Below are 17885 nucleotides of genomic sequence, written 5' to 3'. Positions count from 1 at the left end.
AAAATTATATTGCTGTGTTTGAAGGGAGCACAAAAAGAAGAGCCACCTTGACAGAATGCAGCCTTAGTGCTGCACAAGTTGGCTCTTTTAGTTAAAAAAGCCAGAGGGGGGTGACAGGTTCCCTTTAAGCTATTTTCAAGACTCTTTGTTGTCTCCATCAGGGACTTCTGTCTGAGGCTCAGAAAAATGAGATTCAAATAGGCATTGAGTATAATGAGTCTACAAATTTGAACTCCATTTTACATTTTTTTTGTGTAGTGTCCATCTCTTATGTTGGACATGATAGTGTAGTCTATTGTGATATTGTGTCTGATATTAATGACCATAACACCGAAATTGCTCTATGGTATCATAGGGATTAACTAATATTTTAAATCCAAGAGCCAAAATGTCCAATTTTAACAGATCCAAAAATAAAGCTAACTTTTAACTTGTAAATAAAAAGTATTAACTAGTGAAAATTATATGTTAAAGTGCACATTAAGATTACACTCTGTTCCTTATGTGTCCTATCTATTTATCCTAAGCGGTCAAATTGCTACGTTAGTGGAGTCATTCAATTGCAATATAACTGAGGACAGAACTCCCTATTTGTAGCTACATAAGTGTAACAACTCCAATAGCCTCAATTTGTATAACAAGCATAAAACAAAAGGACTTCTGTCCATTACCTACTAATCAGAGATTTATCCTATTTTGTACAGCCTCCCTAACATGTTTCACTGTTACAGGCTTCATCAGGGTCATGAGTCAAATTTCCACTTTGGATACATTTATAGATAGGACCAATAAGGAACAGAGTATAATTTTAATGCGCACCTTAACATATGATTTGTGCAAGTTGCTCATATTTTTTAAATTTAAGAGTCATGTTTTATTTTGGATTGGTTAAAATGGGATCTTTTGGCCTATGGCTTTTGGATTTAGAAAATAAAATTGAAGACGGACACTGCCAGAAAATGAGTTGTCCGGGTTTCCTCTGGATCCTGTTTTTTTAGCTTCATACAGAAACATCTCAGTAAAGGAGTCTGAGACGTAGTGTGGAAAAAGCCTGCACTGAAATCACTGCTGGGCTCATAAAAAATGTGCTCTTTAGGTGAAGGCCATTTGCGGAGAAAAAATCTGTTGCTATTTGTGCGAAGTAACACTTCATTTTTGCTTCTGCTTTGGATAGATGATCATATGCTTTAGTGCTCATCTGGGCAGAGGTTAGGTCGTGTTTTGTGCCTGAGAGTTAAGACTAATCATTTATTTTGTACAACAAATAATAAAAAAAGAAAAGAACAGGTAAAGCCCTGCTTCAACAGAACCTCTCTCTATATATGACAATTTGGTAATGTTTCTCTTGAAGATAGTTATTTTCTATAACACTGACATATTGATTTCATATTAGATTCTACAACTTGTTTTCCAGGAATTGTGGCCGTCCTGTTTTGTGGAGTGACCCAAGCCCATTACACGTACAACAACTTATCGGAGGAGTCCAAACTGAGAACTAAACAGGTAGGATAATAATGGATTTTACTTGCAATGGGTGATCTCTAATTTAAAGGATTTTTCAAGGTTTAAAAAACCGCTCTTGCCAGTGATTAGGCTGCTTCATGTCAACAGAGCAGCTCTTCTTCCGGGCTGCTTTGTCGACAGGTCATGACTGCCGATGTCATACTGATTGACAACTGCCTTCTTGTAATCAGCATGATATCGACAGTCATGCCCCATCAACAGAGCAGAGTGGAAGAGAAGTCGCTGCCCTGCGGATGTGATGTCAACGGAAGCTGTAGAATTGCAGGCAGGAGCGGTCAGTGACCGATCTGTGCAGGCAGCGATCTGCGCTGAGCAACCACCTACTGTTAGTTCTTAGACACACAGTAAAAAATAACATAGTCCTGGATGACCCCTTTAAGTAGCTACACGAAGATTCTTTCCTTTTTGTGGTTTAACTTCAGTTTTGTTAAGTTTAAGATCATACAGGTTAACAAGCAAGCAATCAGAATGTTGAATGGATCTGGATACAATCAAGGGTAAACAAAATAGTTTAATAAAGCCAAGCAAACACAAAGAGTGCATAACGTAATGGTTTACAATATGATGCTCTACATTTGTTGTTAATTACCGAAGTTTGCATTTTATGGAAGCAGACCTGAATAATAGTACTGGTAACAAAGTTGAAGCATATTTCTCTGTGGTTGGCCCACAGCGGTAGATCTTTTCATGATTTTAGAGGGCATGTTGACCACATTCGTCAAACATATCAGTGGAAAAAACGTGTAAAGTAGCAAAAGGGGAAAGTCAGAAGTAATAGAGGATTATTAGAGGGAAGGGTCTCAAAGAGAGCCAGGGGAGTGAATTTCTCTAGGAGAAGCTTTCAATGTTATTTTAGTTGCTTTTAGTAGCTTTTACATTGCTTTGATGAAGCACATGGGAGGTATAGCATAAGGGATGTGACTTCTATACAATGCCAAAGCAGTCCAAACACTCGAACCAATATACTCTTAGGGGCATACATAAAATCATGGGGCTCTATAGCAGTTCTATTTGGGACCCCTCAACAGCAAAAAAATATTAATATTTGGCGGGGTCATAGGAGAGCATATCTCACAAAGTAATGTCCCTCCTACTGAAGCTCTACTTTCCACTTTCCTTGCACCAATAAAGTATGATGCAAGCAAAAGTGTCATACAAACACTGTTCCTCCACACGCACTGTATGATGACCCTTCTGTACCCCACCTCAAGGTACCATATAATGGCCCCCACACAAACCTTCACACTGTATAATTGTTTACATACAGTATAATGGCCCCCACATAGCCCTCCATAAAGTATAAACGCTCCCACATAGCCCTCCATAATGCATAAAGGCTCCCACATAGCCCTCGAAATATTATAATGGCCCCCCACATAGACCTACATATATTATAAAGCCCCCTACATATAGTATAATGCACTCCCCATAGTCCTTCATAAAGTATAATTCAGCCCCAGAGTCCTCCATACAGTACAATGTACTACCCATAATCCTTCATAAAATATAATATACTTTATAAGATATATAATATAATATACTATAATTTATAAGAAACAAATACGATACTCGTTACCCCGCTGCTCCAGTCTCTGTAGCTTGTTTTCTGAAGCACTGCACAACTCAAAGTAGTGGACACCATGTATTGTGGCATCGCGCCCGCTGCGCTGAGACGTTAGAAGCTGAGGAATAATGATGGAGGAGTAAGCGTCAGCTGACACTTTCTTTTTCATTATGTTAAACTATGTTGGCATCCAGTATGGCGATACAGTTAAATGGGTGGGGGACACAGCTCCTGTGCTTGCACCATGACCCTTCGGCTCACGGGCCCATAGCAGCCGCATGGCCTGCCGCCATTGGCTGTATGCCACTCTCTCATGAAATAGAGCTGTAAGTTTTCCACTTATCATGTACCAAAACATTCACCTCTTTACCGTTGAAAAGTCTGGACATATTTTTTTTCAGGCAAGGCTGTTTGTTTAGGGAATAACTTTCTGATCACTGGGGGTCCAACCACCGATCCCAAGAACTGGGGCTCTGAAGAGTTCCGTGTGAATGGAACGGTGGTCGATCATGCGTTCTGCCGCTCTATTCATTTATAATGGGACCTCTGGAGATAGCAGACTGCTGCACTTGTGGGGTCCCAGTGGTTTGACCCCCAGCAATCAGTTAATTATTCCCTATTCAATGTATATGAAATAACTTCCAAACTTGAATACCCCTTTAATTATATTATGATGGTGACAGAATAAGAGAGTACACTCTAATTTACAGAGCTTCATCCCCCTTGTAGCCTCTCAAATATTGGTGAGGGTAATTAGGGACAGCCTTAGCTATTCTAGCTATTCACATCAGGACTTCATAGTTGCTTTCTAGCATCAAAGTGTTAAGCAGCCCTAAAAAGGTGAGGACACCCTAATTGTGATGAGCGAGTGTGCTCGTTACTCGGTTTTCCGAGCATGCTTGACTGCTCTCCGAGTATTTTGGCGTGCTCATAGATTATGTTTGAGTCCCCACAGCTGCATGATTTGGGGCTGCTAGACAGCCTGAATACATGTGGGGATTCCCTAACAAACAGGCAATCCCTGCATATGTTCAGGTTGTCTAACATCCGCAAATCATGCAGCTGCGGAGACACAAACATAATCTACGAGCACGCCAAAATACTCGGAGAACACCCGAGCATTCTCGGAAAACTCGAGTAACGAGCACACTCGCTCAACACTACACCCTAATTCTTTACAGCTATGAAACTACATTTTTCCAAAAAGGCTGACTTCAGTAGGGACCTCCACAAACCCCATGTGATACAAATGTTGTAAAAATAATTCAGAGCCCGTATTCATAGAACCACTGAGAGCCTTTTATGTATGGACTGTTGGGTTATTCCAGTTTATAGGAAAGGCTAAGTGGTCCATGAAATTCCGAGAGCAGCAGAACCCCTGAGTTGGTGATACTCACCTTGTACATGTGGCGGGTGCAATTCACACTCTTTGTGCTTCTACTTAATTTTTTCTGTTTAAGGAAATCATCAGCAGTTTTTGGCTGCACCAACAGAACAGCATAATGTAGGAAGAGAGACCATTATTCCAGCAATGTATCACTTAGTTTACTGGGTGAAGCAGTTGTAATACAATAAGAATTTTCTCTGCTGTAGATGTAGCAGTGCTCAGAAAGCTAACCCCGCCCACACCACCGATTGGCAGATTTCTATGTACACTGTATGTTGACAGTAAGCTGCTAAATTAGTGGTGGGGCGGGGTTGGACCAGGAGCACTAAGGCAGCTAGTCAGGCAGGGATAATCTCCTGCTGATGAAACACTGATTGTAATGAAACAAAAGCACACAACCTAATAAGTGACACATCGATGAAATCAGTGTCTTAGTCCCTAACTCATGCTACCTTCAGATTACATACTGTAGCAACTGGAAAATCCAAAATGGGTGAGACACCTTCTATATAAAGACTTTTTCAATCTCTCCAGAATACAGAAATTACTGTTTAAGGCTAAATTCACCTTTGCGTTCAGGGGCTTTGCGGAGGGCTGTGTACGTCCTCCGTTAAGCCCCGCCTACTTCCACATACATCTGCATGCATCCTGTGTACTTATCTTTAACATTGGGTACGCAGGACATGCGGATGTATGCAGATGCGTTGTTTTGACGCTCCCACCGACCGCACGGGAAGGCAACAAGTTGCGTTTTGTGCGGACGGCAGGTGCGTCAAAACGATGCATCCGCATACATCCACATGTCGCTGGCAAAGTACTGAAGGGAAGATATGTATGGCTGCGGTTGTTATCGTCAGTGATATGAACTTGGGATAACACGCCAGCACACTAAGGTGCTGAGAGGGGTTAGTCAGCCATGTTTAGGGCTGGGTTGAGTGAACAGCTGTAGAGTGGGTGCAGTCCAGATTATAAATGCCCAGCTCTCTGGCTCATTCAGTGTTGGGTGGTCCTGGAGGCACAAGCTCCAGAGCTGTGTTTTCATGATAAGGAAAGCTGAACTTTTTTGCTGTTTATTCCTGAGTGGGTGGATCCCCGCACTGTGCCAAACATTATATTTTTGTTTTCCCGTTACACAGAGAGGCCGGGGGGAGGGGATGAGGATAAAATTAATTTCCTCCCAGGTGCGTGGGTCTAAATCTCGGCAACGGGCAGGTTCATAACCCCATATCTGCAGTTCAATAGCATTTTTTTTTCCGGTGATATGTTCCCTTTAAGATGTACAGGCTGGACAAAGATTTCCCCTAGAATCTACCATCAGAGTTTATTATAAATAAAGGGTACATTAAAAGTGGGAGACATGTAATGACTGACTGTCTGCTCTGTCAATTTACATTAATATCAGGACTATATGATCAGTATGATATTCATTTTCAAAGTAAGTACATCAGCCTCAAAAAGTCCTAGACCTGTTTAATATTGTATGCTAGTGACAGATCTACTTTAAGTACATTTGGTCTTTAAATAGACTACAAAAAGTAAGCCCCTATTCATTATTTGCAGTTTTATTTATACATTTCCTTTATTTTGTACTCTTTTTGGGCGTATTTATTTCTGTTTTTGTTCTGTTTATTTCTGTTTTTCTTCAATATCGTTCATGAATTTCGTGCAAAGTAAAAAATAGTAACAATAGTAACAATTTTTGCGACTTGTTAGTTTGAAAAGTCCCACGTTTTGCAAAATGGCCTAAAAAATGCTCTCAAAGTATGTGACTTGCATAAAATCACTACAGCGGGACACAGGAGTACATTTGTGACAGCGTTTGCAGCTTTTGGAAAATTCACAACTGCTAAATCTGCCCAAAAACATCTGGAAACCCTCATTTCCTTCTTCAGTGGTGAACATTGAAAAAAAAAAACAGATAAACATGTATAAAATAGACTTTAAAAAATGGTGCAAATTAACAGAAGAATTAGGTGCTATTGAAAAACAGGCAAAAAATATCACAGACCGTACGAATAAAAACCCCAAAAGACACAACTATGATGATGAATCTGGCCCATAATTTTCATGGCGCATTTTGTCTAATTGTAAGTTTGCATTAAATTCTTACAAGGGGAATGTCTGGAACAGCTGCATGCCGTGTTTAGGCGCCTACAATTAGTATACAGCGGAGATGGTTAGCTGGATTCAGATTGATTCTTGTACGGAAACATCAGCGCAATTTGCTTTCTACATCAGAAGTAAATCAAGTGATAAGTAAATGACCAGATGGAGGGAATTATAATTTAAGCCTCCTTTTTTCTTGCTTTCATATGTACAATTGCATGTGATATACTAGAATGCATCAGCTCGAATGAAGCATCAATACAATGGCACTTCAAACCATACAAGATCTTTGTGTTTATGAGAGGGAAGGCGCTGATGGCAAAGACTTCAGATCAAGCCATTATTTTACTAGTGCAGTTTGGGAGCAACGCAATCTTATTTCTAGTGTGTACTACATCTGATACAATCATCTGTGTGTATTGAGGGCCAGTTACCAGGTCAGACGTGGCCAGGTTTCTCTCTTGTCTGATTCCTGCTGCTCCACTGAGTATTGTTTTTTTTATTTTTTTGAAATCCGCCATACAGTTCCATAGATCTAGGCCCTTATATTTAGTACCTCCGATACGCTAATTTTTATAGTCTTTACTAAAAGGGTGTTGCGCAGGGAACTCCGTGGGGGCGGGGCTTTAGACTGCTTTGCATTACCCTGTGAGTAACGCCCCCTTGTAAAAAAAAAAAAAAAGCATGAAAATTAACAGATTGATCTCCTAAACAAAAATGGCCAGACCGCGGTAATCGATTGGCGGATTTAAAACAGGAAACAAAATACTGTATATACTCTAGAGAGTATTGGGAATAAAATAAGATCAAAAACTGTCCACTTTAGAAATACTGACAGGTCCTCTTTAAAGTGGTTGTCTGGTCTAAAACTACAAGTCTGCAGTCACTCTGCATGACTGCAGACTTGTAAGTCCTCACATCACGCAGACTGTATGTTGTGAGGATTCTCCAGCACCATTATAGGAGGGGATGTAACCACGACTATGCGATTGTATACAAGCGGTCACGTGCTGACTAGACTGTATTCGGCCTCACTCAATGCAAGTGTATTGAGCGAGGCCGGATATAGTCTAGTCGAAATATGGCTGGAGGTATGCAAATTACATGCTCATGGTTACATCACCGCTCACTCCCGGCATCGGAGAATCCTCACATGTGCGATATATGAGGATCCACAAGTCTGCAGTCACATAGTGACTGCAGACTTATAGTTTTAGACCAGACAACCCCTTTAAAACTCTAGCTAGAATGCACATGCTCGACTTCTCATTTACCTTAACAAAGCTACCAGATGTCTGTGGTCACAGCTCACCGTACAAATTAGTTCTGGTAACATTTTATATATATGATTTTAAAATGTTCTTCTTTATGATCCTAATTATATATATATATATATATATATATATATATATATATATATATTTATCTCTTTTATTAAATTGCAACACAAAACTTCACTACATTTTTTTTCTTAGACCACATCACATGGCCTGCATCTGTAGTGTGCTTCATGTGCTTTTTGGATCATTTTTAGTCATCACAATTACAGTGATATAGAAGCTGTTCTTGGGTGCGATTATTTCCAGTTTATATGGAAATAATGAGTTTACTGAGTGTCGTCATCTGGCATTTCTCAAATGCAAAATAATGCGATGATAATGTGAAATGACTAATCGGGAAGGTTCCAGTGAATGTCACATATTTGTTTTCTATCAAGATAATTCTTCGGTAGAAAATTTGTCTGTGATCATATGTATAATTTACGTGTCCACAATATATATATATATATATATATATATATATATATATATATATATATATATATATATATATATATATATATATATATATATATATATATATATATATATATATATATATATATATATATATATACAGTATATATTGTAGCGTGGCTACAGGGTGTCTAATCGACGGGAGATATGTGTCGCATAGATGGCTTGCCGTTGTGATGTAACCATAGCTACCTATATGTCTGTCAGGACCTGTGGTGATGTCAGACCACATGGCTAATCATGTGATGGGTTACTGGGTGTGGTTAGCTCTATATAAGACAGGCTAATGTTTAACACAGGGGATATGTGTGGAGGTGCTAGCCTCCAGTGTGTTAAGGCTCCAGCACTGAGCCTGAAGGAATGGACACTTGTTTTTTCCCTTTTGCCTGAGTTAAAGGCTATTTGTTTTTCCTGTTTATGCTAAACTGGTTTATGAAGCAATAAACCTTTGAACTTTTGTTGGAACCTGCCTCCTAAGTGTCAGCCGTCGCACCTGAGTGAGTGAAATCCCTACAATTGGTGGTAGACGTGCGGGCAGCGTTCCCAGTGGAGACGTAAGTCTATTTTTTGGATGTCCTGGGTCAAGTCGGCTGTAAGCCAGCAAGCATTGCCGGGGAAAATGGAGGACCTGCTGAAACACTTGGTCCAGTCGCAGTCACAGCAGCAAGAGGCTAACAGGCTGTTTATGCAGCAGTTGCAACAGAACCAGCAAGAGACCAACAAGCTGTTGATGCAGCAGATACAACAGAGCCAGCAGGAGCAACAGCAGAGTCAGCAGGAGCAACAGCAGCAGATGAAGCTTCTGGCAACCGCCATCCAGGGCAAGACGAGCGCCCCAACCCCAGGTTTGGCTGATGACACCCACGTCCGGAAGACGGTAAGACGCGCATTACAGAAAATGACCCCCGGGGATGATGTTGAGGCCTTCCTGACGGTGTTTGAAAGGGTCGCTGAGAGGGAAAAACTCCCGCCAGAGCAGTGGGCAGAGGTACTGGCGCTATACCTGACGGGAGAACCCCAGAAGGCGCACTATGATTTGACCTTGCAGGATGCCAAAGAGTATCACAAATTGAAAGTCGAGATTCTCGCACGTTTGGGGGTGACACTGACTGTTAGGGCACAGCGAGTTCACTGCTGGGCCTATCACCGGGACAAACCTCCTCGCTCCCAAATGTTTGACCTGTTGCACCTGGTCCAGAAATGGCTGCAGCCAGAGTTATGTACACCTGCACAGATGGTGGAACGAGTGATGATGGATCGGTTTGTGCATTCCCTCCCGAGGTCCATACAGACTTGGGTTGCCCAGGATGATCCCCAGAATGCCGACAAACTGATCGGACTGGTCGAGAGATACCAAGGGATGGAAGGCTCCTTTGGGAGGCAGCCCATGCCGTACTGGGGGTCCCAGAAAGCTGCTGAGTCCCAAAAAGGGGTGGCGCGTCCAAGGTCACAAGGGGCGGGGGAGGTGGTGCCCAAGGTCCCTACTGGTGATATTATTTGCTGGAGGTGCCACGGGCCAGGACATATAGCTGCCCGTTGTTCCCAGACCACTGAGCAGATGGACTGCAGCATGGGACGCCGTTGTTCATACTATGCGTATCCAGCCTGCAGTGTGAACTCTCCGCCCAACGAGGGACCTCAAGTGTGTCCCCTAAGGGTGAACGGTCGAGCAGCAACAGCGCTGTTAGACTCAGGGAGCTTAGTGACCCTGGTGAGGGCCACTTTCCCTCTCCACCTGCTCCCGGGAAAGAAGGTCGGCGTGCGGTGCATACATGGTGATGCCAAGGACTACCCTTTGGCCAGGGTGGACATTGAAACGGCATGTGGCACTGAGTCCCACATAGTCGGCGTCGTGCAGGACTTGTTGCACCCTATAATTATTGGCCGGGATTTCTGTCTGTTTTGGGATTTGTGGGGAAAAGATTCTGAGCTCCCTAGCAAGAGTAGGGAACCAGTGAACCCTGGAAGGGTGTCACCACACCCAGAGACAGACAGGTTTCCTTTTGTGTGCTGGTTGGGTATGAGGAGGAAGTATCCCCTGCATCTGACACTATGGAGTTAGAGGTAACCGGTGAAAATGTTGGGACTGCCCAACATAGGGACCCCACTCTGAGGGAAGCCTTTAATAATGTCACAGTTATTGACGGGCTGGTACAGGAGCCGGTGGCAGACACAAGGTTTCCCCATTTTCTGATGAGTGGGGAGTTGTTGTACCGGGTCACGAAAATAAGGGAGGAGTTGGTAGAGCAGTTGGTAGTGCCGGGTCCATATAGACGGAAGGTGTTGGACATGGCCCATTCACACATCTTGGGTGGACACCTAGGGGTGGAAAAAACGCAGGAACGGGTTGTGCAGAGATTCTATTGGACTGGGTGTCACCGAGAAATAGTGAACTATTGCAGGTCCTGCCCTACATGTCAGCTAACTGCTCCCACTCCTCATTTCCGGAACCCCCTTGTGCCACTGCCCATTATTGAGGTACCGTTCGAGAGAATTGCCATGGACTTGGTTGGTCCCTTAGTTAAATCAGCCCGGGGCCATCAGTATATATTAGTCATCCTGGACTATGCCACACGCTATCCTGAGGCAATTCCCTTGAGAAATTCTTCCTCGAAGAGTATAGCCCGCGAGTTGGTCCATGTCTTTTCCCGGACAGGTCTGCCGAAGGAGATCCTGACTGACCAGGGGACACCTTTCATGAGCAAGGTGATAAGGGAGTTATGCAAAGCCCTGAAAATCTCCCAGTTGAAGACCTCGGTGTACCATCCCCAGTCAGATGGCCTTGTTGAGAGATTTAACAAGACACTGAAGAGCATGCTGAGAAAAGCTATAGAGAAAGATGGTAGAGACTGGGATTGTCTCTTACCCTATCTGATGTTTTCCATTCGTGAAGTTCCACAGGCCTCCACAGGGTTCTCACCGTTTGAGCTTCTATATGGCCGACATCCGCGAGGACTCCTGGATGTAGCCAAGGAAACCTGAGAAGCCGAAGCCATGCCCCACAGAAGCATCATTGAGCATGTGGCCCTGATGCAGCAGAGGATTGCAAAGGTGATGCCTATCGTGAAAGAACACCTCCTCCAGGCACAAGAAGCTCAGTCCAGAATCTACAACCGGTCTGCAAGAGTGAGGCAGTTCAATCCGGGAGACCGAGTTCTTGTGTTAGTTCCGACGGTGGAAAGCAAGTTCTTGGCCAAATGGCAAGGGCCATATGAGGTTGTCGAGAAACTTGGTGAAGTAAATTATAAAATTCACCAACCAGGAAGACGGAAACCATTCCAAGTGTACCATGTCAACCTCATCAAGCCGTGGCAAGATAGAGAGCCGACAGTAACTCCATCGTTGTTAAGCAACCCAGAAGGTGAGGTTGGAGCGGTTGCTATAGCGGAGACGCTATCGAAGACCCATAAACAACAGTGCCGGGAGTTACTCCAGAAAAACAGAGACCTGTTTTCAGAGTTGCCAGGACACACGAAGGTCATAGCGCACGAGGTCCTAACAGAGCCACATGTGCGGGTGAAGCCCTATCGTATTCCTGAGGCTCGTCGAGAAGTTATCTCCAAGGAAGTGGAGCGTATGTTGAAGCTTGGAGTCATTGAGGAATCCAAGAGCGGTTGGTCGAGCCCAATTGTCCTGGTCCCAAAACCTGATGGAGAGTGGAGGTTTTGCAACGACTATCGGAAGTTGAATGAGGTCTCCAAGTTTGATGCTTATCCCATGCCCCGCGTTGATGAGCTCATCAAAAGGCTTGGGCCCACCAGGTACATAACCACCTTGGATTTGACGAAGGGGTATTGGCAGAACCCCATGGCACAGGAAGCCAAGGAGAAGACGGCGTTTTCTACACCAGATGGATGTTTCCAGTATGTCCGGATGCCGTTTGGCCTACAGGGAGCTCCGGCGACCTTCCAGAGGGCTATGGATAGAATCCTTGCACCCCATAAGGCATACGCTGCTGCGTACCTGGATGATATCGTCATCTTTAGCCCGGACTGGGAGAGTCATCTGGAAAAGGTCCAAGCGGTGTTTGATGCTATAAGAGAGGCCGGATTTACAATAAACCCGAAGAAGTGTGCCTTGGGTAAAGAGGAAGCTAAGTACCTTGGATACATAGTGGGTCGTGGAGAAATAAAACCCCAAATCAGTAAAGTGGAGGCAATTCAAACATGGCCAAAACCAGTTTCCAAGAAGCAAGTTAAAGCCTTCCTGGGAATCGTGGGATATTACAGGAGGTTCATCCCAAACTTCGCCACGATGACTGCGCCTCTGACTGACCTGCTGAAAGGGACAAAATCAGTAATGGTTAAGTGGTCCGAAGAAACAGAGTCAGCCTTCCAAGAAATGAAAGAGGCTTTGTGTAAGCAACCCGTTCTGATGGCCCCAAACTTCAAAAAAGAGTTTATTCTTCAGACAGATGCCTCAGATGTCGGGGTGGGAGCAGTCCTTTCCCAAGAGCTGCATGGGGAGGAGCATCCTGTCCTCTATCTGAGTAGGAAGTTGTCCTCGTCTGAAAAGAACTACTCAGTCGTTGAGAAGGAGTGCTTGGCCATAAAATGGGCGGTGGACACATTACGGTACTATCTGCTGGGACGTAAATTTAGATTGATATCCGACCATGCCCCACTTAGGTGGATGAGGGAAACGAAGGGTAGAAATGCTAGGGTCACCCGTTGGTTCTTAGCCCTGCAGGACTTCTGTTTCCATGTGGAACATAGGGCCGGAAAGCTGCACAGTAATGCTGATGCCCTGTCAAGAATCCCTTGTCTAGTGGGGGAAAGTGCCAAGCCCCACGGCTTTAGGCAGAGGGGGGAGGTATGTAGTGTGGCTAAAGGGTGTCTAATCGACGGGAGATATGTGTCGCATAGATGGCTTGCCGCTGTGATGTAACCATAGCTACCTATATGTCTGTCAGGACCTGTGGTGATGTCAGACCACATGGCTAATCATGTGATGGGTTACTGGGTGTGGTTAGCTCTATATAAGACAGGCTAATGTTTAACACAGGGGATATGTGTGGAGGCGCTAGCCTCCAGTGTGTTAAGTCTCCAGCACTGAGCCTGAAGGAATGGACACTTGTTTTTTTCCCTTTTGCCTGAGTTAAAGGCTATTTGTTTTTCCTGTTTATGCTAAACTGCTTTATGAAACAATAAACCTTTGAACTTTTGTTGGAACCTGCCTCCTAAGTGTCAGCCGTCGCACCTGAGTGAGTGAAATCCCTACTATATATATATATATATATATATATATATATATATATATATATATATATATATATATATATATATATATACATATTTATTTATTGTGTCCTGAACGGGATTATTTCTGGAAATATTATTTATTTGAATCTTGACAGTGATCCACGGGCATTGCATAAATTGACAATTTAAAAGTTATGTCACGGCACAGTTTTTACTGAGAATCTGCTAGACGGGATTTGTTTGCATTTTGAACTGTTATTTGATAATTTCATGTGTAGAAAAATCTTACCAATACAATCATTGTCTCCTGCCATGTAAAAAAATAAAGAAGACATATGGTGTCACAAGAGGCTCTGTCAGTGAATGTTTGAATTACTTACTGAAAAACAATATCGAACCTACGGTGTGACAGTGTTATGACTTTGCATTGCAGTGTTCCTTTGTTAATCTTCCTAGAAACATGCAGAATAAATTGACAATTGAAACCATTTTCCTTGACAATGCACTATGTCCCTACAAAATCAGATGTTGGAGGCACCTCTTGGATAGCGTCACAGTGTGCAGAATGCACATGTTGGGGGTAATGCATCAAAGTGTTTTCACCAGGAAAATGTATGTGCAACATGGGCAGTTTGATGAAACTGTGCAAAAATGGACTTAGGGTATGTGTCCACGTTCAGGAAACGCTGCGTTTTTGACGCAGCGCTGAGCCGCAGCGTCAAAAACGCAGCGTCCAGATGTTACAGCATAGTGGAGGGGATTTAATGAAATCCCGTCTCCACTGTGCATTAAAAAAAGCATGCGGATTTCCCACAAAAACGCACATGCGGTGCGTTTTTTCCGAACGCAGCATGTTGCTACAATGAGCGAAACACGCAGGAACACCGCAGGTGACCTGCCAGTGACCTCTGGTGCATTTTTGGTCAGGATTTGACCTGCATAAAATCCTGACCAAAGCCTGAATCAAACCTGAATGTGGACACATACCCTAAGATGGGAAGAAGCTAAACGGGCATGGCTATGCCCATACGTCAAATTCATTAAAAGTTCCACCTGTCATGATCCAGGCCGAGTTTTGCCGCCTGTTATCTTTCCCCAGCCTGGTTGTAACGCCGCTGGGTTTATACCTTGTTTCTTCGGCGTTACTCTGCATGTCTCTGCTTTAACCCTTGCTCCTCTCCCCCTAATGTGCAGGGATACTGTTGTCTGTTACCTGTATGGACACTGCTCGGTTCCCTGCCACCGCTGCGTAGCTGTACATGTGCTGTGATGTCTTTGCTCTGCTGCATGGCCACTCGCATGTGTGGTCCCTGGCTGCCGCTGTGGAAGCTAGCCACGGCTTGCGAGGTCCTCTGCAGCTGGTGTATGACTTTCCACGTGTGTCCAGGCTAAGCCACAGTTCCTGTGCTGACTGTGCTGTAATGGTTTCTGTTTGTGCTTAGGGTGCACGCAGCCACACCTACCCTGCTTTTATTATGGTTTGAGTGTGCACCTGTGTTGCTTCCTCAGCCTATTGCTGAGGAGCAGCTCCTGTATAAACTCCCTCTTTCTTGTTGGGCATTGCCAGAGCATTGCATTGTGTTTCTGTGTCTTGCCTAGTGAGTTAGGTATGCAGCTCCCGTTCTGTCTGCAGTCTGTTATGGGAGAGCTGATACCTGTTGTTAGGACTTGCAAAAAAGACCCGAAAGTGGACCCTCTGGGTTATAGCTCTAGAGCCCCCAAGGGCAAGCGGACCCGATGGAACTACCCCCTATACCGGGAGTGTTAGGTGCAGGCCCAAGGGGGATGGAACCACAACTGCTGGAACCAAAGAGGCGGCTATGGGTTAATAAAGAGAGGGAAGAGACTGAGGTACCACGGAAACAACTATAGAGAGAGAACCAACGGGTACTTGGTAAACGGGAGGCAGATAGGACTAGAGGAACCAGAGGCGGAGCGATGGTCCGATGCTAACCTAGGAGGAGAAGAGATTAGAGGGTAAGAACAGACTGGGATAAACGGAACAGGTATGTATGAGCGAACGTAGAACAACAGAGACTCAGCGAAGACACAGAGCAGAACTGGCAGAGGCAAAGAGGAGGCACGGCTAAACATAGGACACATACGGAAGACCCACAGAGCAAGTAAAGCAGGGGCACTGGGCAGACACGGACAGACCACGGGAAAGAGTAGGCTGAGGAACTAGGAAGACACGAGGGACTAGCAGGGCAAGTAGAAGAACGGAGCCAGGGACCAAAAGATACACCAGCGAAAGCGCAATAGATAACCAGGCGTCTTACCGGTGCAGACGCCGAGAAGAAATAGTGGATGGGCGCCGTCATGATGGGGCGGAGGCAGCGGGTCACGACCTCCAAGGAGGTTTAGCGAAGGGAGAAGCGCGACCGTGCATGCGCGAAGCGCTGACGCGCCGCGACCCCTGGAAGAGTGACGGAGCGGCGAGGAAACCCATCAGAGATGCGCCGAGGGCAGGCGACGGACAGGTGAGTATCCACAGACGTGACACCTGTCTACCGCCTGTTCTGGGGGCCTACTCTGGGGGCAGAATAGCCAGATCCGTTTGTATCTTGTTTTTTACCGCCTGTTCTGGGGGCAGAGTACCCAGATCCCACCTACTCTGTGGGCAGAATACCCAGATCCGTTTGTATCTTGTTTTTTCTGCCTGTTCTGGGGGCACAGTACCCAGATCCGCCTATCCTGGAGGCTATATATCCAGTCCGTTTGTGATTTGTGTTTTCTGCCTGTTCTGGAGGCAGAGTACCCAGATCCGCCTGTCCTGGAGACTGCATATCCAGTACCTGATACTGTCTGAACTGTGTTCTTTGTGTTATGTTCCTGAAGCCCTTTTGTGTCTGACACCCCGTACCCAGTGACTGTACTCCTGGGGCTCATCTTTTAAAGATGGAGTCAGGAGTTACTACTTAGCTCTTACTATTCTGTGCTCAGCCTGCTATGCGGTGCTAACCCCGTCTGGTCCAGGTCCAGTACGGCGGTGCTTGCACCATCACGCTTCAGTTCCTTCCTAGGTCCGATGCCCTGGGCTGCCACGCCAGTGTCTCAGCCGATTACCTGGGCTGCCACACCAGTGTCCCAGATGTCTATCCTATGTCCTATGACCTGATGTCCTGCTTATGTCCTGATGTCCTTCCTGTGTCTGATGTCCTGATGCCCTGGGCTGCCACGCCAGTGTCCCAGCCGATGACCTGGGCTGCCACGCCAGTGTCCCAGATGTCTATCCAGTGTCCGATGTCCTGCCTGTGTCCTGATGTCCTGCCTGTGTCCTGATGTCTTGCCTGTGTCCTGATGTCCTGCCTGTGTCCTGATAGCCTGAGGTCCACCCTGAGATGACGTCCTTCTGGGATCGGTGTCTGATGTTCTCCTGCTGAGCCTGTGCTACGCCTGAGAGAGAGGCCGTTCTAGTAAGCCCGTGCCAGATGACCCTGGACTGCATCTACCCGTGATGACTCCTGTCATCGTCTGACGTCTGAGATGTGTACCCTTCCTAGACATGTGGAATCGGGTTCCTGACACCATTATGTTTTGTTATATACTGTGTATTCATTTAAGTAAACTTTGTTTCTTCATGCCTGAAGTTGTGCGGTGTAGTCTAGTTCTGCATATCGACATCTTGTCCACATGCTCAGCTGCCACAGACCCTGCTCGCTGCCTTTCCCTAGTCTGGGTAGGTCCAGGTTACTCTATGTGGTCCAGTGGGTCCACATTGTGTTCCTTTTTGGGACGCTCGCCCACTTCGTCATGGTCAGGCGACGTGAAGGCGTCGGCTCGGCCCCATCTGCGGTCGCAGTCGTAACACTGTTCATGCGTGGGTTAACTTTCTCTGCCTCTCTTTGGTATCTGTTCAGCTATTTATCCCCGCCGCTGCCGGTGGGCTGTGTCAGGTATAGTTCCTGCCTTCGGCTAGAGCAGTTGACCCCGTTACACCCTGATTTGTCCTCTGCCCTGTACTGTATCCCTGTGTCCGTCCTCACCCGGTATCCCACCCCGAGTTAGTAACTACCTTCTGTGCGTTGTCCCCCTGGTTCTTGACTCGGCTTGGATTCTGACCCATCTTGTGCTCTCTCGTTTTGTTGTTCCTGCTCCTGATCGGCTCTGACTTCTCTGGCTTGCTCATGATCTTGTGTACCGTCTCTTCCCTTTGTTACCGATTTGACCGCCCGTTACCGACCCAGCTTGTCTGACTCTTCTACCTTCTTGTGGTGCCCGTGTGGCTGTTCCGCTGCTCCACGTGTGTGTGAGTGCTGCCCCTTCTCCCCGCTGTTGCCCCCTTGTGGGGGTTGCACGCTTCAGCT

At 45.4% G+C, this 17885-nt stretch overlaps 1 protein-coding gene across 3 annotated transcripts in view; it reads left to right on the top strand.

Annotated features, from left to right (window-relative positions):
* The window catches only part of SLC9A9 (solute carrier family 9 member A9), a 1256356-nt gene that overhangs the window by 516248 nt on the left and 722223 nt on the right, over window positions 1-17885 (top strand). For all 3 annotated transcript variants that reach the window (XM_077290810.1, XM_077290809.1, XM_077290811.1), the window contains exon 9: window positions 1415-1503. In XM_077290810.1, coding sequence (XP_077146925.1) covers window positions 1415-1503 — 89 coding nt within the window. The remainder of the gene's footprint in view (window positions 1-1414; window positions 1504-17885) is intronic.

The sequence above is a fragment of the Ranitomeya variabilis genome, chromosome 2 (assembly GCF_051348905.1).
Source record: "Ranitomeya variabilis isolate aRanVar5 chromosome 2, aRanVar5.hap1, whole genome shotgun sequence".
NCBI classification, from domain to species: Eukaryota; Metazoa; Chordata; class Amphibia; order Anura; family Dendrobatidae; genus Ranitomeya; species Ranitomeya variabilis.
Note: the sequence above shows the minus strand (reverse complement) of the source record. Positions and strands in the feature narration are given on the sequence as shown.